Consider the following 26,202-nt stretch of genomic DNA (forward strand, 5'->3'; position numbering starts at 1 on the left):
GCAATTTATCAGTAATAGAGATTGAGAGATAGATAAAGGCTTATTTGAGAGGAAGAGGTTAAAAATGTATGTGTAGGTTTCTGGTTTTGGGCAGCTGGATAGATGATATGCTCTCTTTCCTTGAGATGGAGGGATTGTCAGTTTTTGTTTATTTGTCTTAAATGAGGAGGGTGGTGGGAATGGATTTTTTTAAACAACTGATTTTGAGGAGTCTATAGGTCAAAAAATGGTCAGCAGATATTTGCTTAGTTGCACTGATACTCAGCCTGTGGTGTTCACTGAAGCCAATGAACACGGAGTGCAGGGAAGCATGGCTTAGGCCCAGTGAGGTGGGGCGCTGTCTGCTCCCGCCGCCCTCTTTCCCTCCCTGCCAGTTAGGTTGTCGGCTTACAAAAGCCAGTTCAATGCGTTCCCAAACTCGTTCAGGGCAGTTGTACTCCTTACTGCAGTTACATGATTTAACTAATATAAATTGATAAAAATAGTGCAAAAACATTCATAGGAAAACTAACTTGAAAACTTTGGAGTGTCTCAGTAAAAACAAATCACTAAGAAAACTATTAACTTAGGTCTATGGGTAAGACAGTTATAAAAAATTGGAGAATAATTATTTTAGAAGGACTGTACCACTCACATTTTTAAAATAAGTTGTACTTTAAAGAGATAAAGTGAAAGTTTTAGGTGATGCATTATGGTTTATGTGAGAAGAAGGCTTTGATAGACTGGCTCAGCCTAAGAAAAAAAAACCCAAGTGAAGGAGCATATACAAGTTAAAGTGGTTAAGAGTTCATGTATGGGCTTTTAGAATTACCTACTTTAATTTACAGTTACTTCCAATCACATAGGGCAAAAGAGCTTTTACTGCACTTAGTGCGGAGGAAGAGCCTCCATGGCGGATGAGAAGCCAGGGGAGGGGGTGGGGGTGGGAGCAGGCATGTGTGAGTTTAAGTGTTGCCCAAGGCTGAGGAAGAAGAGTGTGCAGAGGCCATGGGGTATGTCTTTAGTAGCAAGCAGGTAGTTGGCCATCCTGGCAGAACGGCGTCCTCGGAGAGGCTGCATCCTGCCTGGGAGACCCCCAGCCCCTCGCTTTTGTCCTTCCCTGTCCCTGCCTCTCTGACTCATCATCTCCCTTGTGTGTTCTGTCTTCAGAGACAGCCTAGGCAAGGCATGTTTGAACAGTGATGGGAGGAAGAAGTGAAGATACAGGAAAAGAGGAGGAAATGGGATCCAGACCACAGATAGACAACCAGTGCTCCTTCAGTTAATATGTTGTTTTTTCTCCAAACTTTTTTTTTTTTAAGATTTATTTATTTGAGAGAGACAGAGCAAGAGTGTGAGTGAGAGCATGAGTGGGAGAGAGAGCATGAGCCAGGGGAGGGGCAGAGGCAGAGGGAGAGGGAGAAGCCGACTCCTGATGTGGTGCTCCATCCCAGGACCCTGAGATTATGACCTGAGCCAAAAGCAGACGATTAACTGACTAAGCCACTCAGGCGCCCACTCCAAACCTTTGATGTAGAAACTACTGAGAAAAACTTAGTTATTTTCATGAAGTTTTTTCAAGTTGTCCTATGTTCAGGTTGTATTTGGGTCCCTAGCGTTGATTTAGGAGGTCTGATTTTCAAGAGCTATGTGGGATTATAATTGTTACAGAGTATTTCCCTCTCTTTCACCAAAGTGCTAAGAAATATACGTTTGTTAGGAATACTAAATTCAAGAAAGGAGGGATGTATATTAATGTAGGTCTTGAAATAAGGCATATTTTATCACCACTTAGAAAGCTGTTAAATGGCTTTTAATTTTTTTTTTTAAAGACTTGTTTATTTGAGAGAGAAAAAGACAGCAAGACAGCTTGAGCAGTGGAGGGGCAGAGGGAGAAGGAGAGAGAATCTTCAGACTCCCCGCTGAGGTCAGAGTCTGATGTGGGGTTCCATCCCAGGACCCTGAGATCATGACCTGAGCCAAAATACAGAGTCGGGCGCTTAACCACCAGAGCCACCCAGGCACCCCATGGCTTTTAATTTTTAAGGAAGATGATTTGCCTATTCACATAACAGGATTTTAGGGAATGTCTGTAGGTCTGTAGTGAGGACTTGGGGAAGGTAAGCTGTCATCCTTTTTTTTTTTTTTTAAGATTTTATTTGAGGGGCGCCTGGGTGGCTCAGTCGTTGGGCGTCTGCCTTCGTCTCAGGTCATGATCCCGGGGTCCTGGGATCGAGCCCCGCATCGGGCTCCCTGCTCGGCGGGAATCCTGCTCTCCCTCTCCCGCTCCCCTTGCTTGTGTTCCTGCTCTAGCTCTCTCTCTGTCAAGTAAATAAATAAATAAATCTTTAAAAAAAAAAAAAAGATTTTATTTGACAGAGTGAGAGAGTGCAACAAGCAGGGGGAGCAGCAGAGGGAGATGGAGAAGCAGACTCCCTGCTGAGCAGGGAGCCCGATGCAGGGCTCTATCCCAGGACCCTGAGATCATGACCTGAGCCAAAGGCAGACACTTGACTGACTGAGCCACCCAGGTGCTCCTGTTGTCATCTTTATCACTACCATCTGTTGGCTCAAACAGCTCTTGACTTAGAGCCCTGCACATGCTTGGGAATGTTTTCACGACTCACTGAATTTCATTGTCCTTCATTTGGAGAAACACTACACATTTAGGATGTTCTTGCTTTGTTTTGATTAATTGGTTATTGATTAACATAGGTCAGAAGTACCTTTTCCCAAAGTAAAGCTTTTTTTAAAATTTAACATCCTTGGGCGCCTGGGTGGCTCAGATGGTTAAGCATCTGCCTTTATTGAGATATAATTGACGTATAAAATTATATTTATTTTTTAAAAGATTTTATTTATTTATTTGATAGAGACACAGCGAGAGAGGGAACACAAGCAGGGGGAGTGGGGGAGGCAGAAGCAGGCTTCCCGCGGAGCAGGGAGCCTGATGTAGGGCTTGATCCCAGGACCCTGAGATTCATGACCTGAGCCGAAGGCAGACGCTTAACGACTGAGCCCCCCAGGCGCCCCACTGTGTTGGTTTTTCTTAAATTTAATTTTTTTTTTAAAGTAAACCACTTTCTGTATAGTTCCGGACTTGAGACAATTTTATCACATCTAGTTCTGACTCTTTGGCGCCCTCCTGGGCGTAATCAGCATGCGTAGTCAGATCAGCACAGGGTTAAGTGCGCTCTGAGCCGCTGTCCAGCTCGGACCTTGGCCAGCATGCTCACTTCTAAGGTTGCTCACCACCACCCTGTCATCCACTTTCAGTTGAAAAGTTGTAGTGACAGTAGATTGGAAAGGGTGATAAAATGTGATCGGCAGTCCTCAGAGAAATGAAAGATGGGCGAGAACGCTGAGGTGAATGGAGACTTTTCTTTTGAAAAGGGTTGAAGCAACGTCCTAGCCAGAGTTTTTTTTTTTTTTCTGAAGAGGATTTCTAGGTCTCTTCAAAGACTTTTTTGTGGTATTGATTCTGACCTTTCCTTGGGGCAGGTATACATTGATACTACTTTTGGCTGGCAGCATTTTTGTGTTCAAATGTAAATGAGAGAAAGTGAGGATTCTTAGGAAGAGTGTGGATCATCTCAGGAGAATGATCCCATGTTCAAAATGAAGTTAACAAAAACAAGGGAGAGCTACACATATGCAGTTCCCCAGGGAATAAATTCTGCAACAGATTGAATGAGGCAGTTCTGCTCTTTGTCCGTGAGGTGATAATGCAGATGAAATGCCAACAGTAAGCTGTTTTTTTCTCCTCTGGACTCTAGACACACTTGGCCTGCTATCAGGAGGTTGTGTGTGGTAAAGAGATGGCAGAAGAGGAGCACATCGACCCGAAAGAGCCTGTGCAGCTGACGAGCCGACTGATCCCGGGACTGAGGGTGCCTGAATAAGGCCAGAGCGGTTCAGTGGGCTGTCAGCCTGGCCCGCTCCTATGGCAGCCCAGGCTTACGGTTTGCAACATGGGAAGTGGTTCTTAATGGGGAAATGTGGGTAGACAGATGGAGGTCAGAATACATTCTAAACAGGCTGGACTCAGGACAGTTAGCTTTTCATCTATGGAATTGGACATCTTTGTGAAAAATTGTTCTTCTATTTTACTCCTTCCATTTTAGGTTACATGAAGTAGACAGGCTGCATTTTGTCCTGTGGAGGCCGCAGGTTTGGTGTAGCACTTCTGGTGGTGTTTAGGCAGGTGTGTGGATTAGCTGAACTTGCGCCCTCTATAGATAGGCCTAACGTGGTTACCCTTTCCATCTGCTTCCCTTGGGGGAAAAGGTGTGTATCTGTTTTAGGAGATGGTCTTCTACTGAAAAGGAATGACTCATGGTCAGAGGAAGAAATGCTACTTTGAGGGCAGAAAGGCCCTATCTCTAAGGATATGATAGCCCACCTCAGGTTTGTGCCCTCTTTTACAAAATAACCATCACAGTCACATGCAAAGTAAGAGATAGGATTTTTTATCTTCATATTGTTTCCCTTGTTCCAAATAATATTTTATTTAGGCTTCTTTATAACCAGGTATTGGACTGGTAGTTTGGACTTTGTCAAAAATGCTTGTAACCAGAGAGTTAATGAGATGACCTAAACTCTCTCTGTTTTGTATTGTATTTTAAAAGAATTCCAGCTAAAATGATCTTTTCAAATAATTGACCTCTCCAGGGTGAGGTAACATGTCATGAACCAATTTTTTTTTTTTTTGACGTAGTAGGGGGAGGGGCAGAGGGAGAGGGAGAGAAAGAATCTTAAGCAGACTCCATGCCCAGCGGGGAGCCCAGTGTAGGGTTCCATCTCAGAATCCTGAGATCATGATCTGAGCTGAAATCAAGTGTCGGCGCTTCACCGGCTGACCTACCCAGGCGTCCTGCCACGAACCAGTTTATTCATAAAGCTGGAAGGGACCTTTCTGATTGTGTGTGGAATTTCTAAATAAATTTTAAAAAGCAGTTAGTGGGAAAATTTTTAAATGTAACTTTTGGGGTTTACTTCTCATGTAGGTACTTCTCCAGTCCTGTTTGTCTTAGAAATAAGTGTGTCTTGTGCCTGATTTTATGCCTTCTCTAGGAGCAGAATCAGATGGAACTGTAAAAAATAAGTTACCTTTTCCCACTGCCGTCTCTTTCAGTAGAAGTACAGGTGTACACATGTAAAAGGACATTTAAAAAATTAATCTGGAAGCTTACTGGCAGCATCTGGTTAGGACTATTTCCCTACCGGGTGCCAGTTTAAATGTGTAATTGAACAACCACTCTACCAAGGTTGGATTCTTTCTTTCATTCGTCTGTGTCTTTGAGTGCCACAGTTAGTGGGAGAAAGCTCTGGAAAGAAATGGGCTGTCATGGAGATACTGAATCTGAGAAAACAAAGAGCCAGAGTAACTGCTCTCCTGGAAACAGCTGTTGCTCTATAAATGTCCTCACTCTTCAAGCCTGCAGATGCCGTGAATATGTGATCTTTGTAAGGTGCTGTGGAAGGTACACAGACTAATCTCCCTGAAGACAGGAATATGCATTTTAAATATTACAGAGCGATACAGGCAGCCGCTCAGCTGCGAGATAAACGATATAATGCAACCTGCAGCATAGAGCGAGTGAATGAGGAGCTGTAATTCCTATCATGTTATTTTATTTTCTTACACTTACATTTAGAGGTGTTTATATTGAGTTCCTAAAAGAAAGTTACTAACAAATGCCCTTCCAAATCCGCAAATGCTGTGATCGTGCTTTAATGATTTGATTTAGCTTCTTTGCCCATTTCTGTTTTTTCCAATGAGTTTCAGTTTCAGAGGTCTGGTAGGTAAACTGTCTTTCTACTAAGTATGTTTAGACATTGCAAGTAACAGATTTTGGCTTTTCTAATTGATTCTGAAAGGGGTTTCTAATTGATTCTCAAACCCATATAGTACTTAATTAGGGCAGTCTCTAAAGTTCTTAACCAACTGCTCGGCTAGCTCAGTCGGTAGAGCATGAGACTCTTAAAGTTCTTAACTGCCCATTTTCCATATTTGGATAAAACTGTTGACTTATCTAGTTGAATATTCATTTACTGTTTTTTGTAAAACAGTCCTAGCTGTTAATGTGGGAGTTCTTAGAAGGCATGTCTCTGTGGTAGCATCTTGTACTGTCCAGCTCCTTTGCTCAGGCTCTGTCCCTGAACTCCTTGCTCTCAACTGCAGACTAGTGGAATTAGAAGATACCTTAGCAAACTTGACTTTTCCCTCATTTTGTGGATGCAAATACAGAAGCAGAGTGTTTAGACAACACTGCAGCTAAACCACCTGTAGATGAGTGTTATTGACAAAAGGACTCTCTTGGGGGTAAATTGTAACATATCATTGGTGGGATACATATTTCTGTCGTATCCTAATAGGTAAGGAGATGAAACACATGGATTCCTTAAAGAGACCGAGGATAGTAGAGGAGAAGCACAGATGTGGTCAGTGCCCTGAAGAACAGAGAAGGCTGTGAGTACATGGAGAAGGAGTGAGAGAGGAATGTTGAATGCCTTCAAGGAGGGAGGAATGTTCCAGACAAGGAGAAGAGAATGTGCAGAGAGACAGGGAAGTATTGAATATAGAGAATGGAGGGTGGTCTGTAGAAGTGGAGACTTCTTGACTTCAGAAGAATGTTTTTAGACTGAGAAAAGGGGTCTTTTATTTGGCCCCCATATGGTAGAATTTCATCTCATATGAAATGTTTACATTTCAAGGTCAACTGCTAAAGCAAAAAATGATCTATACACTTCAAAATTCCCCAGTAAGGTGCAACAAATCATATCTAAACACAGCGAGTTTTTTCTTTTGGCATTGAATCAGGTCACTGTTGTATAAAAAGATGAAGTATTTGGCTTATATTTATGCACCATGTTGTTTTTTTAAAAAGTGCTTATTTTAAATGCTAAAATCATAATCTGTGCACTGGTACAATATGAATTATCCCCATAGAAGGGAAGAAGGAATGAAGATCAGCTAAGGAAACTGCAGGTACTTTGAGGTCGTGTCATGGCGGGCATGCCCATTGGTGTGGATTGATAGGGTGAGCTGCCTGCACTGCCGAATTCCTTTGTGGGCACAGAGAGTTGAAGAGCAGAAATTATATGTGTGTATATGGATTAGCTCACTGGACTTAAGCACCTCTGTGAACTTGACTGAGTCATCTCGGAACTCATTTTCCCAGTCTGCTAAGTGGGCAGGAGACCTCACTAAGAGAATTGAAGTTGACTCAGTAATCTGTAAAGCACTTAGAGTAATCATTGCATAACAGAGATCCAAATGCTAATACTTTCCCTTTTTGGATTTCTGATACACAAACAAATCCCCTATGTTTACACACCACACTCTTGTAAGCAGGAAAAAAAATTCATATTCAGAATGATATCTTTGATTGTTTTAGAAATTACCAAATTCTCAAACTATGATTCTGTCGTTGTTATTCGCAGATCCACTGAAGTAAGCCAAGCACATGTATGAAAATAAGGACCTTAACCTCTAATAGTTTACTGTTTGAGTTATTTCCACTTCTTGGCTATTATGTTGCTGTGAATATTCACTTACAAGTTTTGGTGATGATATGTGCTTTCTGTCCTCTTGGGTATGTACCTAGGTGTGGGATTGCTGGGTCATATGATAACTTTGTGTTCAACATCTGCAACTGTTTACCAGAGTGGCTGTGCCATCTTAATTCCCACCAGCACTGTATTAAGAGCCCAGTTCTTTAGTCCTTGCCAACACTTGTTATTTGTGTGTTTGATTATATCCATTCCAATGAGTTTGAAGTGGTATTTCATGTTTTGATTTGCATTTCCCTAATGACTAATGATGTTGAGAATCTTTTCATGTACTTATTGGCCATTTGTATGTTTTTGGGAAAATGTCAGTTCAGACTCTTTGCCAGTTTTTTACTTATTTTCTCTTATAATTGAGTTTTAAGAACACACTCTTCTCTTTCTCTGTATATATACACATATCCTTTATGCAGTATGTAATTTGCAAATATTTTTTTCCTTTCTCTGGGTTATCTTTTCACTTTGTTGGTGGTGTGCTTTAAAGCCCAAAAGTTTTTTATTTTGATAAAGGCCAGCTTTTTTTTTTTTTTCTGTTGTTTGTGGTTTTGGTGTCCTGTCTAAGAAGATATTGCCTGATCCAGGCTTACGATTTACTCCTGTGTTTTCTTCTGAGCTTTGTAGTTCTAGCTCTTATATTTAGGTGGGGGTTTTTGTTTTTTGGTTTTTGGGTGTTTTTTTTGAGTTTATTTTACTCTTTAGTAATCTCTATACCCAGCGTGGGGCTCAAACTCACAACCCTGCGATCAAGAGTTACACGCTCCACCCACTGAACCAGGCAGGTGCCCCATATTTAGGTGTTTGATCCATTTTGAATTAATTTTTATAAATAGAGTGATATAGAGGTCCACCTTCATTCTTTTGCATGTAGATATCCAGTTTTTCTAGCACCATTTGTTGAAAAGAGTTTTCGTTCCCCATCAAATGGTCTTGGTACCAATTTGAAAATTAACTGACCATAAATGTGAGGGTTTATTTCTGGGCTCTCAGTTCTGTCTGTTGATCTGTATGTCTCTCCTTATGCCAGTACCCACTATCTTAATTGCTATAGTTTTGTAGTAAGTTTTGAAATTAGGAAGTGTGAGTCTTCCAACTTTGTCCTTTGCAACATTATTTGGCTATTCTGGGTCCCTTGCATTTCCATAGGAATTTTAGAATCAGCTCATCAATTTCTGCAGAAAAGGCAGGGGAGATTTTGATAGGGATTGCATTGACTCCGTAGACGTGGGGAGTGTTGTCATCAGAATACCATGTCTTCCCGTCCGTGAACATAGGGTGTCTCCTCTCCATGAACACCAGGCATCTGTACATCAGGACTGGTTTTGTCTCCTATTGGTGGTTCTCAAACATTGTGGTCTTGGGGCCTCTTTGCACTTTGAAACATTATTGAGGATCTTTAAGAACTTTATAGGACTTACCTGGGTATTTGTATTAAAAATTAAGACTCAAATTTAAAAAGTTTTTCTTTGGCAATAATAACAAAGCCATCACATGTAATATAAATAACATTGGTTATGAAAAGGTAACAATCTTTTCCAAAACAAATAATTTAATGAGGAGAATGGCATTGTTTTATATTTTTATAAATCTCTTCAATGTCTAATAGACTTTCAGGTGGATTCTCTGTTTCTGCATTTGATCTGTTAGTGATACGTTATTTTGGTTAAAGGATGAGAAGGAAATCTGACCTTACACAAATACATAGTTTGAAAAGTGAGGAGTGTTTAAATAGTCTTTTCATATAACCTTGGCCATTCTTCTCTGTAACTGCACCAGTCCTAGTCAGATTTTTCTTTTTACTTTTTATTGTGGGAGTTTTTAACCACAGAAGTAGAGAGGGTGGGTGGTGGAGCAGCCCTCTGTGTGCCCATCATCTGGCTTCAGCTGCCAGCCACTTGCTGCATTCTTGTGTTTTTGTTTCTTCTCTTAAATTTACCAAAAAAAAAAAAATTGTTAGCATATTTTAAAGCAAATTCTGGGTATGTAATGTCATCTATCTTTTAGTTTATATGTCTCCCAGATAAGACCTTTAAACAGATGCAGCACCTGGATTGCGCCCAATGGAATTAATAATCATTCTATAATATCCTTTATTACCTAGGCAACAGTCAATTTTTCCTGTCAAAAATGTCATTCTGAAGTTAATTTATTTCAATCCAGATACAGTTCTCACATAAGGTTATTTTGGTTAAAACTTCTGTATTTTGTGGCAATAAAAATCTCTCCCATTTTCCCATGTCTTAAGTTTGCTGCAGAAATGAGGTCATCTGTCTATCTGGAATGTCCCACATTCTGGGTTTAGCTAATGGCTTTGTGTTGGTGTGATTTAACATGTATTGCCCCAGAATTTCCTTTAAATTGGGAGCCCAGTCTAGAGGTTTGATTAACTACAGGTTCTTTTTTTGGCAAGAATACTTGATAAACAGTGCTCTTTCCTCACATCAAGAAGAATATAACACCTAGTTCCACTTTTTTGATGGGGATTGAAAAGTCGCTTTAGTGTCCATCTGATCCAACCATTCTGAAGTTCTCCATCAGCTCTCCACCAGGCTTTAGCAGACATCAGTGGTTATTGCTTTGTTATTTCATTAGATGTTGCAGATAGTTTGATTTTCTAATTTGGTCTTTCACTGTTTATTAATTGTGGCTCCTGTATAGAGAGCAGCTTGCCCTGACCAGCTACTTGGTTGTGCAGCAGTAGTCATCCAGGAAAGGCACACTAATGACTGTTTGCCTTTAGAAATCTTTGGAAAAGTGAGTTGGTGTCCTGAGAACCCCCAGAGGTGACCAGTGTGGTGTGTGGATCCTAACGAGTTTGTTACCCGTTGGTTCTTTATAAGCTCTGCGCGTTGCTTATCTGTGGCCGCGAGATCCCTTCCTTTCCTTTTCTGTTGCTTCTGTGCTGCCACCACAGGCGAGCTCACTGATGCCCTCGCTTTCATGGTGAGGTGGCCCGGGTTTGTGTGACAGAAGCAGTAACCAGCACTCTTGGAAGTGCCCAGAAAAGAGGAGCAAAGACAGGACTTGTCACAGCTTGAAGAAGTGACTGCTGAATGCCATGGGAGGTCGTAGATGGGACCCCCGAGACCTTAATGAATGTTTCATTATGAAACAGACATTTCTGGTATATGGGGAAAGGATTCTGTAGGAACAGCTCTGAGAGAACCATGCTCTCCCAAGTGTTTAATAAGATTGATTAAACTTTTAGGTGTAGCTTTGTCCAGCTAGCATAGAGACCACAGGACAAGAGGGAGGGCCCTTTGACTTCATCTCTTTGCCTTTTCACATTGAGAGATGAAATCAAACCAGGGAAATAAGCCCTTTTGTTCAGCTCAGGAAGGCTTTGTGAAGGCTGCCTCTGAACACTATCAGGTTTTCAAACTCCTAGGTCTTACGCTGGCAAATGCTTTGTTTTGCTGATAAATTCCTCTCATCCCTCCCCCCACCCCTTGCATATTTCTCTTTAAAACCTAGAGACCTGCTCTTTGGCTGTTCCTGGAAGCAGTAGTTTAAATGGTGTAAGTCTCAGGGTGGTTTTGGTCTCTCGAATGAGTAATGAAAAGGTGGTTTTGTTATTTATTGAACTGTTGTCAGTGTTGCATCATCGTACTCTGTCCTTATTTTAGATTCAGACATTTGATAAAGTCTGATTTTAATGCTCTGTACCTTTTGTGCTGCTTAAACGAGGTGGAGATCAGTAAGCCCTCTTTCCAGGTGTAGGACTTTTGAAAAACAGTGCATGTTAGGTCAGTCATGAAGAGGTCGTGTGGTGTGACGTCAGGATTACTTGTTTGTGCATAGGAGGCCTGGGACAGACCAGGCCTGCTGTGTCTGTTGTACTAGGACACTGCCATGCTGCCTTTTTTAACCTTTTGTCATGGAACGTTTCAAGCATGCATGAGTAGACTGGATCGAATCCTGAACCCCCAAACATACCCCTCTTCCAAGGGGAACAAATACAAACTCTTACGTCTCTACCTCATATACTATTTTGAGGAAAATTCCAGATGTCGTCTTATTGCCCCTGTAAATATTTCAATATGCAATTCTATAAGGCCTCTTTTTTTCAATAATTAAATATAACCACAGCATCATTCTCACATCTTAGAAAATACAGTAATTCTTTGGTACCATCAGTAATCCCATCGGTACTGCTTCCCTGATTGTTGTTTGTTTGAATCGAATAAAGCCATACAAACCAAGTAAAGCCGTGGTTTGGCCAGTATGTGCATCTTGTGTCCTGTGGTGTCAAGGAAGCCAGGCTGCTTGTCCAGATATTCCGCACCCCTGTGATCCGCAGTGCTCCTGTTTGCTCTAAGTTTGTAATAAGACCACATCCTGGGTGCGTGGATATTGTTTGTTTGTTTGTTTTGCAAGACCACTTCCTGGCCTTGCTGCTGGTTCTATCAGGAGGCACAGAATCACTGACTGAAAAAAATATAGGTAGTAGTTGTAATAAAGGATTCTTACAGTTGAATTTTTCCCCCTTTTGGCTATCTTACCTTGTTTTTGACCAAACATTGTTTTTCTTTGAGAATCTTACAAATCTAGAAGTTCATAGTGGTAAAAGTGTCTGTAACACCTTCTGTGACTTGTCGGTTTAATTAGCATCCCATGACTTCATTTTCTGGATTTGGTGTTTGGGGAGAGTCTATGTCCATTTGTTTGTTTCTGTCTCTCCCCCCCCCCCTTCCTTTCTTTGTTTTATTTATTTATTTGAGAGAGAGAGAGAGAGAGAGAGAACCAAGTGGGGGGGGGGAGTGGAGGGGGAGGGAGAAGCAGGGAACCCGGGATCATGACCTGAGCTGAAGGCAGACATTTCAGTGACTGAGCCACTCAGGTGCCCCTCGATGTCTGTTTCTGTGATAGTTTCACATATTGCAAACTTGTACAGTTTAACACCTGATACTCATCCTGTGTTTTGGAAGACATTGACCTCTGTGAAACTGATTTTGTTTTCAAGGGTTTCTTCTAGCAGTTTATATTGCCAAACCTGTCAAATAGCACGGAAGTGATTTTGTGCTTTTGTGGCTGATGATAGAGTTGACTGTTGGATGAGATTACCTTTGATCATCAGATTATTTCATTAACAAGGGTTTTGGGAATTTATCCTAAGCAGGTTACTGAGAGTAGGGAGCACATCGTAGAAACTAAAAACCTGCCTGGTTACCTTGTGAGACAGAAATAGCTAGCTTTTAAATCTCTGTATCTGGCATGTGGATGCTGTGTTTTCAGAAGAGCCTGAGAGGTACCTGGATTAAAGCCAGTCCTAGTGGTGCTGTGAGGCAGCTCGGCTTGCTGCAGAAAGAGGGAAACGCCAGAGGTCAGCCCTGGATGTCTGGGAACCCTGGTTCTCATGCTGATCATACGAAATCATGAATATTGTTGTCTCTCATGAGCAAGAGTTATTATTTACGCTGTTTGGGAAAATGAAATGAGATCTCTTGTTTGAAGTTCAGTCTCTTAACTTGAGCTGAGCCAATGCTTTGGAAAGCCTGCTTTGCAGCACTGGTCCTGCTGTCTTGAGGTGGTTTTCAGTTTGTGTGGGTCAGGATTTTGAAGGGATTCCTTTTTAACTAATTACTGTTTATTTCTCTTTAAAACTATTGTCTTGGAACAAAATGAAATTAATGGGTCCAGTCAAAACGATATATATAAATTTGAGATTCATCAAATCACAGACTCGAGTTCTATTAATTTTATAATCTTCTGTTTTCTGGGCATGAGTGGGTCTGTATGTGTTAGCACATGATTTCTAGTCTTAGTATATTCTTGGGTTAGTACAAAGGTGTAAATTATGGGCAGATTCCTTTTTTTTTTTTAAGATTTTATTTATTAAGACAGAGAGAACGAGCAGTGGGGAGAGGGAGAAGCAGGCTCCCCGCTGAGCAGGGACCACCAACGTGGGGCTCGATCCCAGTACCCTGATATCATGACCTGAGCAGATGCTTAACCGACTGAGCCACCCAGGCGCCCCTATGGGTAGATTTCTTTAAACTACTTAGACTGCAGGGGCGCCTGGGTGGCTCAGTCAGTTGGGCAGCTGGCTTTTGATGTCTCCTGGGCTCTTGATCTCAGGTTCATGAGTTCAAGCCCTGTGTTGGGCTCCATGCTGGGAGTGGAGCCCAAATTAAAAATAAATAAGTAAATAAATAAATAAGCTATTTAGACTCCAGAGGGATAAACACATGTCCTGGAAAACCTGAGAATTTTAAGACTTCCTAGTAACTTAATTTTAAGAATCCATTGTATTTTGTACTTCAGGTTATTGATGTATTGTCTTTTGTTGTTTTACAGCATTCTACGGTTGCCATTCAGCTTCTCCCAGTGCAGCCACAAAGTAAACAGCTCATGACTTCTGATCAGGACACTAAGGTCGTGGCTGAACCGCAGGGCCAGCGAGTCCAGGAAGGGAAAGACAGCGCTCATCTGGTGAGTGTGGGTCGAGGCCAGAATTGGCCTGGTGCCTCACTCTCTTCTTCTGATCACAGATGCTGTGTTGGATTTATTAAGTAAATCAAAGTAGTAACTCTGGCATATCTTACAACCTAAATATAGGTGTTACATTCTGAGTAAGTTTATGGGTAGCTTACTAGTAAGAGGAAGCTGTCAGTAGTAGGAGAGAGAAAAAACACATATCTCTAGACACTTAAAAGCTTTTGGAGTTTCGATCACCAAGAAAAATGCGGTGATTTATAAATACTGTAATAACATTACACCTTGTTGTACTGGTATGTAAAGAATTAACTAGGATTGTAAAATTTTTTGACTGCTTTTACCCTATCAAGCAAAGCAGATTTTTATTAATTTTCCCCATTGAAACTACAAGGAATTTTGCTTATGGTGGTCAGAATTTTATAATATTTTAGGTTTCAAGGCTCCTACATCGTTCTGAATATTGTTTGTCATGTAAAAATGTGTTTTTCTCAGTGGGTTTTGTTTTTGGTAGATTACTGTGGTTTGAAAATGCTACTTTAAATTGTAATGATGGTGTGTTTGATGTTTTCAATTTTACAGATGAATGGTCCCATATCTCAAACCACTTCTCAGACAAGCTCCATCCCAGCTTTGAGTCAGGTAATTCACTTGCAGATCCGTCACAGCTGAGGCTCACACTGCCTTACAACAAATATTTATTGTAACAAAATTAGAAAATGTTGATGTTTCCAACTAAGGGGGGTGATGGAGGGGGGAGAGCCCCACGTGGGGTATAAGTGTTCAGTACTGTGTGTCCTCTGACCTCTGTATGCTGCATGTATGGTTCTACAGACGGGGTGTGCCACGTGTTCATTCAGTGTCAAATACTCACACAGTGTTCTTAATGGTCCACTGGTAATCTGTTGACTGTGTATGATTAGCTCTACATTTTGAAAGCCTGTGCTTTAAAGTATACAAGTCATAGTGAGCTTTTACTAAGAAAATTGGTTTCACATTTTGGCTGTGGTTAATGAAAGAAAAAGGAAATGGAGATGCATTGATTTTTAACTCTGTCTTTGGCTTATGTGCATGTGCATTTGGAGCCAGTCCACACTTAGCTTGGCATCTTCTAAGCGATCTTACAAACCTGGCACAATTAAAAAAATGAAAGCTCCTAAAGTAATCTTAACAAAATGTATAGTAAATTTCCCCTAAATTGCAAGTAGCTCATATAGAAATTGAAGGAGGGATTAGATTGCTGCTCCTCTTTTAATAAGGTAGAATTTTTAAAAATGAAAGATTCCCTCCAAACTATTGTTATTTCATTGTTGTTTATACATATGGACGGTTTTTTGCATATTTTACATAGATTTTTAAAATGAATTTTATAATATTTTAAGTAATTTAAGATCCAAATATAAGACCTTCAGTAATCTAAGAGGGAAATTATACAGAAATCATTAAAAAAAATTTTTTTTAGGACCAATCTTCTTCCTCCCCATGGTTGATTTACAGTCCAACATAATATTCAGACATCTTTTTAAAACTTATTGCAGGGAGGGGCACCTGGGTGGCTCAGTCGTTAAGCGTCTGCCTTTGGCTCAGGTCATGATCCTGGGGTCCTGGGATCGAGCCCCACGTCGGGCTCCCTGCTTGGCGGAAAGCCTGCTTCTCCCTCTCCCACTCTCCCTGCTTGTGTTCCTGCTCTTACTATCTCTCTCTGTCAAATAAATAAAATCTTCAAAAAAAAAAAAACTTATTGCAGGGATAGAAACTAGATTTTGGATTCTTTGTTTTTTGTGGTTTTTTTTTTTTTTTTTGGCCTGTATTACTTTATTTCTAAGTATTGAGGTAAGACCTATCTAGAAAAGAATTGAAACACTCGAGCCAGAATTCAGGACTTCTATACAGAAATAATTTGCAACTAGTACTGCCTAGACATGCTTTGTCACTTTTAAGAGTTAATGTCCTATAATAGACCCTGTGTGGCAAGTTTTTGGTTCGGCCTTGATCTTTAGCACCCCTGGTGTCCCTCAGGCACATCCCATCTCTGATGTGAGGTTTTGTAAAATGTGGCTCTACTATTTGCCAGTGTTAACAGGCTGTTGACCACTTAGGTTTTCATAAGATCATTACATACTAGAGCTGGAAGGTGCCCTGAGAGACATCTGGGCTTATAGTGTGTGTGTGTTCTTTAACAAAGCTTTATTTGCAACAAACTTGAGCATCTTTACAGAAAATGAAAGAATACACACATTTTTATGTAGTTGTAATCAACATACATATATTTCACCTCATCTTGTCCCATGCAGCATGATTTCATCTATGTATCTCCTTGTCCTTGCCATTGTGGTATTTTCTTTATGTTGCAGTGCTGTCGTTCTTTAGTCACTTGGTTTGGGGGCATGTATATTGTTATTTCTTTCCTGCTACTATAAATGGCATTGCTCTGAATATCTTTCTAGCTGGCATCATTCATGGTGCACCTGAGCGTAAGGGTGTGGTCGTTGGTTTAGTGGCTGCGCGTGTTTCGATGGCTGAGTGAGCCTGTCTAGCAGGCTGATTCAGGAAGCAGTCTCTCAAAGGTTCAGTCTTTCCCCCTGAGCTGGATATGGTGTGAGTAGAATTACCATAGTGATGCCCAAATAAATGTCTGAATAATTCAGGAGCAGCCTTGCATTTATCCAGTGGTAATATTAATCAAATTTATTATACAGCTCCCTCCGCCCCTACCCCCCCCCAAAAAAAAACCCTACTGACTAGTAACTCTTTACAACCTAGCCAATCAGTGAGCATCAAAAAATTGATCTTTAGCTAGAGGAGGCTAAGACCCAGAGAGGCTTAAGTAATTTCCCCAAGGTTACTTAACTACAGAGTGGCAGAACCATGATTTGGACCCAGGCAACCTGGCTTCCGAGTCCAAACTCAAGATGAGATACCTCCTCTTTGGTATCTGTTATTTCATTTAAAAAAAGAAACAAGTAGAAAATAATACCCCAAAGAAAAACCTTTCAAATGAATGAAATTCATTTGGGATAAAGCTGGAGGATTTTAGGTGGGGAATAGCATGACTTACATTTTAGGAAGATTATTTTGGCCTCAGTATGTTTTTATACATAATAGATTGTAGTGAGCAAGGGAAGCAAATAGAATACTATTAAGGAATGAAGGTTAGAAGTGATGATGGTGAATCAGAGTAGGAATGAATGGATTTCAAATTATTTTGGAGGTGGGTTTAACCACACCAAGTTGTGGATTGAATATAGAGGTTGGGGTGAGGGAAAGATAAATCAGGGATAGTTGAACAACTTGATGGGTAGTGGTTTCTTTTATTATGAGATGGAAAAAATTGGAGAGGTAAAGGTTTGTGGAGGGGAAATCCACCTGGTAGAAATTCAGGCAAGCAGTGAAGTGGGCAGGTGGGGCCAGTTGGACCTTAGTGGAGGGGTTGGAGCCTGAGATGTTTGAAGTTTGAAGTAAGCAAATAGATGTTTTATTACTTATTATTATATAAATTTATTATATGGAAAAGACCATTAAAACTATTGTACATATGGATTAGGGGTATATAATTGAAAAGTAGTGGCGCCTGGGTGGCTCAGTTGGTTAAGCGACTGCCTTCGGCTCAGGTCATGATCCTGGAGTCCCGGGATGGAGTCCCGCATTGGGCTCCCTGCTCGGCAGGGAGTCTGTTTCTCCCTCTGACCCTCCCCCCTCTCCTGCTCTCTCTCTCTCTCATTCTCTTTCTCAAATAAATAAAATCTTTAAAAAAAAAAAATTGAAAAGTAATTGAGTTATTACTTGGAATAAAATCAACTATAATCCTTTTTTTTCCTCTATAATTTTTTGCTTATCTTGGACAGATTTTATGTCCTGCAAGAGCGTTCTTTTTTTTTTTTTTAAAGATTTTATTTATTTATTTGAGAGAGAGAATGAGATAGAGCATGAGAGGGGGGAGGGTCAGAGGGAGAAGCAGACTCCCTGCTGAGCAGGGAGCCTGATGCGGGACTCGATCCCGGGACTCCAGGATCATGACCTGAGCCGAAGGCAGTTGCTTAATCAACTGAGCCACCCAGGCGCCCCTGCAAGGGCATTCTTGGCTATAACTTTTCTCTTCATTGATTCATCCTTTTCTAATCACCTATATTACTTCTTAGATATTTGATTAAAATTTATTTAAGAAATTATGTTCTATATTATTTATTAAAAATGTTTCAAATGTCTTAGTTTTCCCTCAGGAGTTTTAAGACCCGTAAGGGCAGGAAACCGTGTAATGTACTTCATTGATACTTCTTTGCAAGGCATACTTTACCTAAATTGAAAATTTTCATTATCAGCATGGCATAATTGATAGTTTAGTTAGTTGTTTATTCTAAAAACTTATCTTTATCTAATCGTATATCTGGTTACCATAGGAATTACATATAACATCCAAAAGTTGTAACTGCCTAATTTAAATTGATCCTACTTAACCTTAATAGCACACAAAAACTGTACTTCCTGTAAAATTCTCCCCCTCCTTTGTGTTACTGGAGTCACAAATTTACATCTTTATTACTATATGCCCAATAACATAGATTTATAATTATTTTTAGGCATTTGCCTTTTAAATTTGTAGAAAATAAAAAGTGGAGCAGTAAATCAAAGCAGCAATAATAGTTTTTGTAATTGTCCATGTATTCACCTTTATCAGAGAGCTTTATGTCTTCATACAGCTTTGAATTACTGTGTCATGTTTTTTCATTTCAGCCTGAAGGACTCCTTTAGCCTTTCTTTCAGGGCAGACCTGGTGTTAACAAACTATTTCAACTTTTTGTTTATTTGGGAATGTTTTAATTTCTTCTTCAGTTTTGAAGGACAGTTTTGCTGGATAAGGAATTCTCATTGGACGGTTTTTTCTTTCTTTCTTTCTTTTTTTTTTTTTTTAAAGATTTTATTTATTTTTTTGACAGAGAGAGACATAGCGAGAGCAGCAAGCAGGGGGAGTGGGAGAGGGAGAAGCAGGCTTCCCGCAGAGCAGGGAGCCCGATGTGGGACTTGATCCCAGGACCCTGGGATCATGACCTGAGCCAAAGGCAGACGCTTAACGACTGAGCCACCCAGGCGCCCTGGACGGTTTTTTCTTTCAGTGCTTTAAATATATCAGCCCCTGCCTTCTTAGCCTGTAATGTTTCTAATGATAAACTGGCTGATATTCTTATTGAAGAGCTCTTGTACCTGACAAGTAGCTTTTTTCTTGCTGCTTTCAAGATTGTTTTTTAGCAGTTTGATTGTAATGTGTCTTGGTATGGGTCTCTTTGTGTTTATCCTATGTGAAGTTTATTGAGATTGTGGATTTGTAAATTTATGTATTCATCATGATTGGGAAGTTTTGGCCACTATTTCTTCAAATATTCTCTCTTGCCCTTCCCCTGCTGGGACTCCCACGATGGTCCATATGGGACATAGATGGTGTCCACTCACTTTAGGCTCCACTCACTTTTCTGTTTATTTTTTTTACTCCTCTAGATAATTTCATTTGTCCCCTGTTCAAATTTGCTGATTCTTCTGCCTATCCAAGTCTGCTGTTGAACTCCTCTAGTGAATTTTTCAATTCAGTAACTGTACTGTTGTTCAGCTCCAGAATATTTCGTTTTGGTTCTTTTTATAAATACTTATCTCTTTGTTGGTATTCTCATTTTGTTCATATATCGTTTTACTGATTAACGTTAGTTCCTTGTCCATGTTTTTCCTTTGCTCTTTGAGCATATTTAAAAATGTTGTTTTAAAGTCCTTGTGGAGTAAGTCCCATGTCTGCGCTTTCTTGGGGATAGTGAATTTTGTTCCTTTGAATGAGTCATGTTTTCCTGTTTTCTTTATATGCCTTGTGATTTTTGTTGTTGTTGTTGTTGTTGTTGAGAACTGGGCATTTGATTTTATTTATAATGTGTATAATGTCTTACTGTTTTGAGACTTTGCTAAGTTATTTTTGTAAAGACTGTTCCTTGTCGTATGTGTTCATTGAAGCCTCTGTTCCTTTAGCTTGTGTTCAGCTAATATTTTGACAGAGATTTCTGTTAATGCCATGAACTGAAACAGACAGTCCAGACCCCCTCCTCCCCGAAGAAAACAGAATACAGCTACCCTTCCCAGTCTTCATAGACTGGCTCTGTTTTGAGAGTCCCTCCCTGATTACCTCAGCTTGCTTAGAGACTAGGGGATCACCCCAGGGTGAAAGCCTAAGGCCTTCTCAGGACTGTTTTGAGCATCTGTCTTGCCTGGATGTGGCTTTCGGAATTTCCCATATACATGGCTGCTTTTGATTGCCCTGATTTCCCAAAGAGTTTCACCCTAGCTTTTGTGGGCTTCAGATGGTTCTTTTTTTATTTTAAACTTCTAATTTTTTTTTATTTTTAAAGATTTTATTTATGTGAGAGAGAGAGAGAGCGTGCGAGTGAGAGTGCAAGGATGAGCAGGGGGAGAGGTGGAGGGAGAGAGAGAAGCAGACTCCCTGCTGAGCAGGGAGCCCGACTCAATTCAGGACCCTGGGATCATGACCTGAGCTGAAGGCAGACACTTAACCGACTGAGCCACCCTGGCATCCCTTTTGATTGTTTTCTTGATATTTCTGAGGGGAATGAAAGGTTAGAGCTGCTTATTAGTTCATGATTTTGCTCGACCTTTTGTAACCTTTTAAATGAGAACTTTTTCTAAGTTATTAAATTGTTTTTCTAATAATAGAGAACTACTGATAAACTCTTCATGCATGTAATTTTTACACAAATGTAAAACTTCATTGCCTAAACCAGTAAAATGCAAATTAATGACATTCATTTAGTCTGGCAGGTGATGTTTTGCTGGAACTAAAGCTACGTTGCCAGGTACTTGTGGTACTAGTTACCCACGGTTTCTTTGAATTTACCACAGCCTGAGCTCCTCAACACCATGTGAACAACTTGCCCACGACTTTTGCCTGTTTGTTTGTTTGTTTTTAAGACTATTTATTTATTTGACAGAGACACAGTAGAGAGGGAACACAAGCAGGGGGAGTGGGAGAAGGAGAAGCAGGCTTCCTGCTGAGCAGGGAGCCCAATGCGGCGCTGGATCCTAGGACCCTGGGATCATGACCTGAGCCGAAGGCAGACACCTAATGACTAAGCCACCCAGGCGCCCCTGCCGGTTTGTTTCTATGGCATACCTGGTGTCGCTTGGCCCTCATCACGCATGAGTGAATTTGGGACATTATAAATCCAACTCTTTTCTCAGTAGAGCAGGTCACTTTAAGTATTGTCGCACGGTGCTGCTGTGCTCCTAAACTTAGGTGCAAACATGGGCTTATCTTTAAGATTTTGTGTTTGCATCTTTTTAAATTAAATTAATTTATTTATTTGAAAGAGAGAGAGTATGCACAAGTGCGGGGAGGAGCAGAGGGAGAGGGACAAGCAGAGACCACACTGAGCGTGGAGCCTGACACAGGGCTTGATCCCATGACCTTGAGATTATGAGCTGAAATCAAAAGTTGGATGCTTAACCGACAGAGCCACTCAGATGTCCCTGTGTTTGCATCTTTTAATCCTTTTAGAGCACCTGCAGATTCTAAGGCCACTACAGACTCCGGTTTGAGGTAGTTGATGTTACAGGCACTAAGACTTGCTGCTAGCATCTTTTCCTAGAGGCATAAAGAGTGACCAGTGGGGATGGGAGATGGTCATTTTACACAGTTGGGAGGGATGGCCTTACAAAGGATGGTGAGATTGGGAAAGCATGGCTAGGAGACATGACAGATGAGCATGCTGGGGTTGTTTGGTTGGGTTCTTTGGATGAAGTAGAGAAGGTAAGGAGGGTGGCATTATAGAGTAAGAGGTGATGCTAGAGGTGGGCTGGGGCCAGAGTGTGAGGACTTCGGATGGGTATTAAGGTTCTGATCTGAATATTTTACTTAATGTCTTCATGACAACTCTTTAAAATAGCTGTTGTTGGGCGCCTGGGTGGCTCAGTTGGTTAAGCGACTGCCTTCGGCTCAGGTCATGATCCTGGAGTCCCAGGATCGAGTCCCGCATCGGGCTCCCTGCTCGGCAGGGAGTCTGTTTCTCCCTCTGACCCTCCCCCCTCTCCTGCTCTCTCTCTCTCATTCTCTCTCTCAAATAAATAAATAAAATCTTTAAAAAAAAATAAAATAAAATAGCTGTTGTTGGCCCCATTATACAAATGAGAATACTGATACAGAAATTAGATGATTTGCCAAAGCTTATGCATGTAGAACTGAGCCTCATACCTGAACAGATAACCTGGACCAGGAGGGGTTTTGGGAACTTTCGAGGGACTTACTGCTATTGGCCTGGTGGGTGTTAGATTTTCTTTTTATCTCTCTTGCTCTTTCCTTTGTCTTAGTGAGAATTTGTAGACATCTGTGCAAATTAGAATAATAAAGTAAACCCTGTGTGCCCGTAGTGACCTTGAAGAGTTACCCCTCTCATTTTGCTACTTTTATTTTCTCTCTTCCTTCCCTCTACACACACACTTTAAAAAAAAAAAAAAAAGATATGTATGTATTTACTTCTTGACTCGCTGGGGTGTTTTAAAGCAAATCCCAGGCGATGTGCCATTCACCATAAATACTCCAATGTGCATACCTCATGGACACCATTCCAGCGTCGTGCCTCGTAGTTATTCCTCCATACCCCTGCGGACTTCGTTCTCAAAGCAGAAAATGAGCTGCAGCTGTAACTGCCTATACGTTCTTAAGAACACATCTTTATTGTTGTTTCTCCTTGGGGAATATACATGCTAACCTCTTGGGTTGCCCGCATCCCATGATATGTAACTCAGAGAATGCTGAAACAGTGTGGAAAACACAGGAGTCTGAAATGTCTTGTTCTGGCTGGGATAACAATTGTGGGGACTTCTTTTTTTGAGTTTATGAGAATAGGAAAAATACTATGAAAATTATGTATTGTTCTTCTGAATCTTTGGATTCCACGTGCTTTTGGTTTTAGTGCGTGGAGGAGGATGGCTGTTCGGCAGGGCCTGTTGTAGTTTGGATTTTGGATTTGAGTGGCAGGGACATGTGACTGCTGTGCAAGGGGTTATTTTTGGTATCTGGGTGTTGGCTTCTCGTCAGAAATTATAGCAAGTTAGCGTGAGATGCACTTATGGAGGCTCAGAAAACACCAGGCATGGTTCTCTGAGCTTTTTGAACTTTCGAACATGGGTTGTTGCTTCAGTAAAGAATTAAGTAGTGACAGTGACAATGAAAAAGCTGGCCTGTTGCCGGAATCTGTGGAGGAGGCGGAGTCAGAGAACAAGATAAGTAAAGCTTTGTCTTCATTATTTGATACCCTTGAAGGTGAGGAGCTTCACAGTGTTGGACATGGAGGCAGCAGGGCAGTCGCCGGAACTAATCTGTGGACGAGGGCTTTTGTGAGGCCAGGGCACCCGCAGGGTCTGGGGCTGAGGCAGTCATCAGACTCTGTTTCCTCTCCAGTGTCTCAGTTCCTAACTAGGTATGAAAGTTCAGATGAGAGTGATAAGAATTCAGAAATGGTTGCTCTTGAGCAGGGTTGTGACAGTGTCTCAGTCACTCGTTGTGTGAGCCCTGTCATTAAACGGGGTTTCTCTGAAGATGTTTGTTCCAGAGGTGACGAGTCTCTTTCATGCGTCCTGGTGCCTTCTGGCCAGGGCGTGCGGGGAGGAGCCCTTGTACAGAGCCATCTTGGCCATTTCCCAGCCACTTGTATAAAGTCCGTCACAGAGAAAGAAGTGGCCGCAGGTGTTCAAATCAGTAGTGGTAATAACTCTTCAGGTAGGTCTGGTAGGGAGATGAATGCTGAGCACAAAGCACAAAGGGCTTGGAGAGAGAGCGAGTTTTACAGTATTTGTGTTGTAGATCCTGACTGCCTGGACGTGGCCGAGGAGCTGTGTGCCCCCGTGTGCGGGGCAGCTGCCGTGGCAGAAAGTCGGTCAGCTGTCATCTCTGAGGGAGTTCGCAGAGGGGCCTCGCTGCTGGGGAAGGCTGCACAAGGCCCAGGACAGTCAGCCGCCTCGCAGGAAGAGCTGTCCCCACGGGGCATGCCCGGTCCAAATGAAATGAAGGAAGTTTTTAAGGAAAATACTAAACCTGGTTTTGAACTAACGACTGTGTCTTTAAGGGCTCACACTTACACCGGGTTCCCTAAAGATTACACAGAAGGCAGTGCATTACCTAATGTGGGCGTACTCCCTGAATTTAACAGTAACGTAGACACTGGCTCCCTGGAACGTGTGTGCGCTGTCCCTGAAGAAAGTGAGAACTGTAGTCTAGAACAGGTAGGTCCGATGGGTGATTCACTTGTTGATTTACTTACCAACCCTTCCGAAGTTGAAAGAAATGGTGAATCTGGGGCTGTAGCAGCTAGTGTAGGTCAGAGTTTAAACTCTGAAAAGGAAAGAGAAGATAATTCTGTCAGACCGCTGAAAAACAATGGTTATTTCAGCTTCGATGTTAGCAGACCAGAAAGTAGTCTCCTTCCCCGGAGTCTAGATAGGATTCATTTAAGTTTGGAAAGGTGTGTCACTTCCCTGAGCTTTAGAAATGAGCGTCTTCCCATTCATGCCAGTTTCCAAGAAGTAGCCCCCAAGGGACCTGGGGATCCTGGACTGGACCGCCTTCTAGGGGCAGCGATGGCCGAGGGGCAGCAGCAGGGTGTCCGCAGCCTGAAACCTGGAAGCATCCAGCCTGCAAACAAAGCACAGTTGTCTTTGCAATCTGAGAATAGTTCATCTTATCAAGATAAGGATAAAATGAGCATTTTTGAAGAAGAGAGTCATGGACAGAGGGCTTTTGAATGGAGATCTTCACATCAGGTAGACCTGTGTGCAGATACTGGGACCGGGAGGGCCCAGGCACAGATCTGTGATTTAACTGGTACGCTGTGCAAGACAGACACGGAGGGAGTGTTCCAAAGAACGGGCACCCCGGAACTCAGAAGCTCCCAGGAAGTGCCCCCAGATGGCAAGTCTCTTGATGGCTTTAGTTGTTTTCAGGGTAACTTTATCTCCTCCGCATTTGCTTTCACCTGGCCTGAAGAAGAAAGTGAAATTGGCCTGAATTTTAAAACAGAAGATGAAATGTGTGTGAAGAATGCAGAGAGTGACCAGCGAAGATTAGAAAGTGCCGGAAAAGAGTCACTGAAAGCCAGTCACAGAGAGACCAGTGAGAATGACAGAGGAGATGTGAAGTCTGACGCTGAAACCACCTTTAACGGGGAAACAAGCACAGCACCCCGCAGGGCAGTGCCTAGTCGGGATGTACAGGCTTGCAGTAGGTCAGACAGCACAGAACAGCCCAGTTGCAGAACCAGTCACATAGAAGAGAATGATGAAACTTGTGCAGTGAGTGACTACAGACATAAGGATCTTGATCTTGCACCACCTCTAAACCAACGTCCGAATCCAGGTGAGCAGAGGTCACAAGTAGAGGAGAAAGACTCTGTTAACAACGGTGAAAATGCAGGACTGGAGCAGGTTTTCTCAGAGTCAGCTGAGGAGAGTTCTGATGCCTTAGGGGGTGGCACGTCGGGGGCAAGCAAGCCAGCACCAACAGGTAAGGGAGGGGAGAGAGACAACATCGACGTGCGTGGAATGAGCACACATGCACACCATGTCAGGCAAAGACATGCCAAACCCGCACTGAATGGACCTGCATTAAACAGTGGAGTGGATTCTGTGGGAAGTCCACAGGTGACTTTTAGAGAAATGGAATTAGGTGAGACTCTTGAGGGATATTCCTGTGTGGCCCAAGTGGACAGATACACAGACCCTCCTCACAAGGTGCTGCAGGTCGTTCCTGTCATCCCAGGGGACAGTGCAGAAATAGCAGTACCACATTGTGGGGACCGTATCTTCTCACTCACAGAAGATGCTGTAAATATACCTGAAAATCCGGCAAGAGGGGGTTTGCAGAGCTTCCCAGAGGAATTGTACTCTCAGTTTTTTAATGAACTTGCCTGTTACCCAGTGGGCGGGTTTGCAAGTCAGACGTTTTCTGAAGGACTGGCTGATGGCTGCGGTGGGTTTCAAGAGGGCTGTCTGTGGGCTCATACAGTTGGGAAAGATGCCTTAGAAGAGGAGCAGGTACCTAATGAGTGTCTGCACAGGAAGCCACCAGACCTAGAGGTCGCTCTATTCTGGATGGAGAAGCCCCCTTATCAGCTACCAGTGGCAGAAGATGCTGTTATTTGGGGATGGCAAAATAGAGGTGGACAGTTAGTAAGTATGTTT

At 41.9% G+C, this 26,202-nt stretch overlaps 1 protein-coding gene across 5 annotated transcripts in view; it reads left to right on the plus strand.

Annotated features, from left to right (window-relative positions):
- The first annotated feature begins 4,756 nt into the window (after positions 1–4,756).
- Positions 4,757–26,202, plus strand: part of LARP4B (La ribonucleoprotein 4B) — a 71,111-nt gene continuing 49,665 nt past the window's right edge. For 2 of the 5 annotated variants that reach the window (XM_035021754.1, XM_035021755.1), the window contains exon 1: positions 22,094–26,190. In XM_035021754.1, the coding sequence (XP_034877645.1) occupies positions 23,089–26,190 (3,102 nt within the window). In that variant the 5' untranslated portion in view covers positions 22,094–23,088. Of the gene's footprint in view, positions 7,578–13,845; positions 13,981–14,565; positions 14,626–22,092; positions 26,191–26,202 lie in introns of those variants that run through there. The other 3 variants (XM_035021756.1, XM_035021757.1, XM_035021752.1) reach the window with 3 other exon arrangements.

This window comes from Mirounga leonina, unplaced genomic scaffold (assembly GCF_011800145.1).
Source record: "Mirounga leonina isolate KUSES-001 unplaced genomic scaffold, KU_Mleo_1.0 Mir_175, whole genome shotgun sequence".
Lineage (NCBI taxonomy): Eukaryota > Metazoa > Chordata > Mammalia > Carnivora > Phocidae > Mirounga > Mirounga leonina.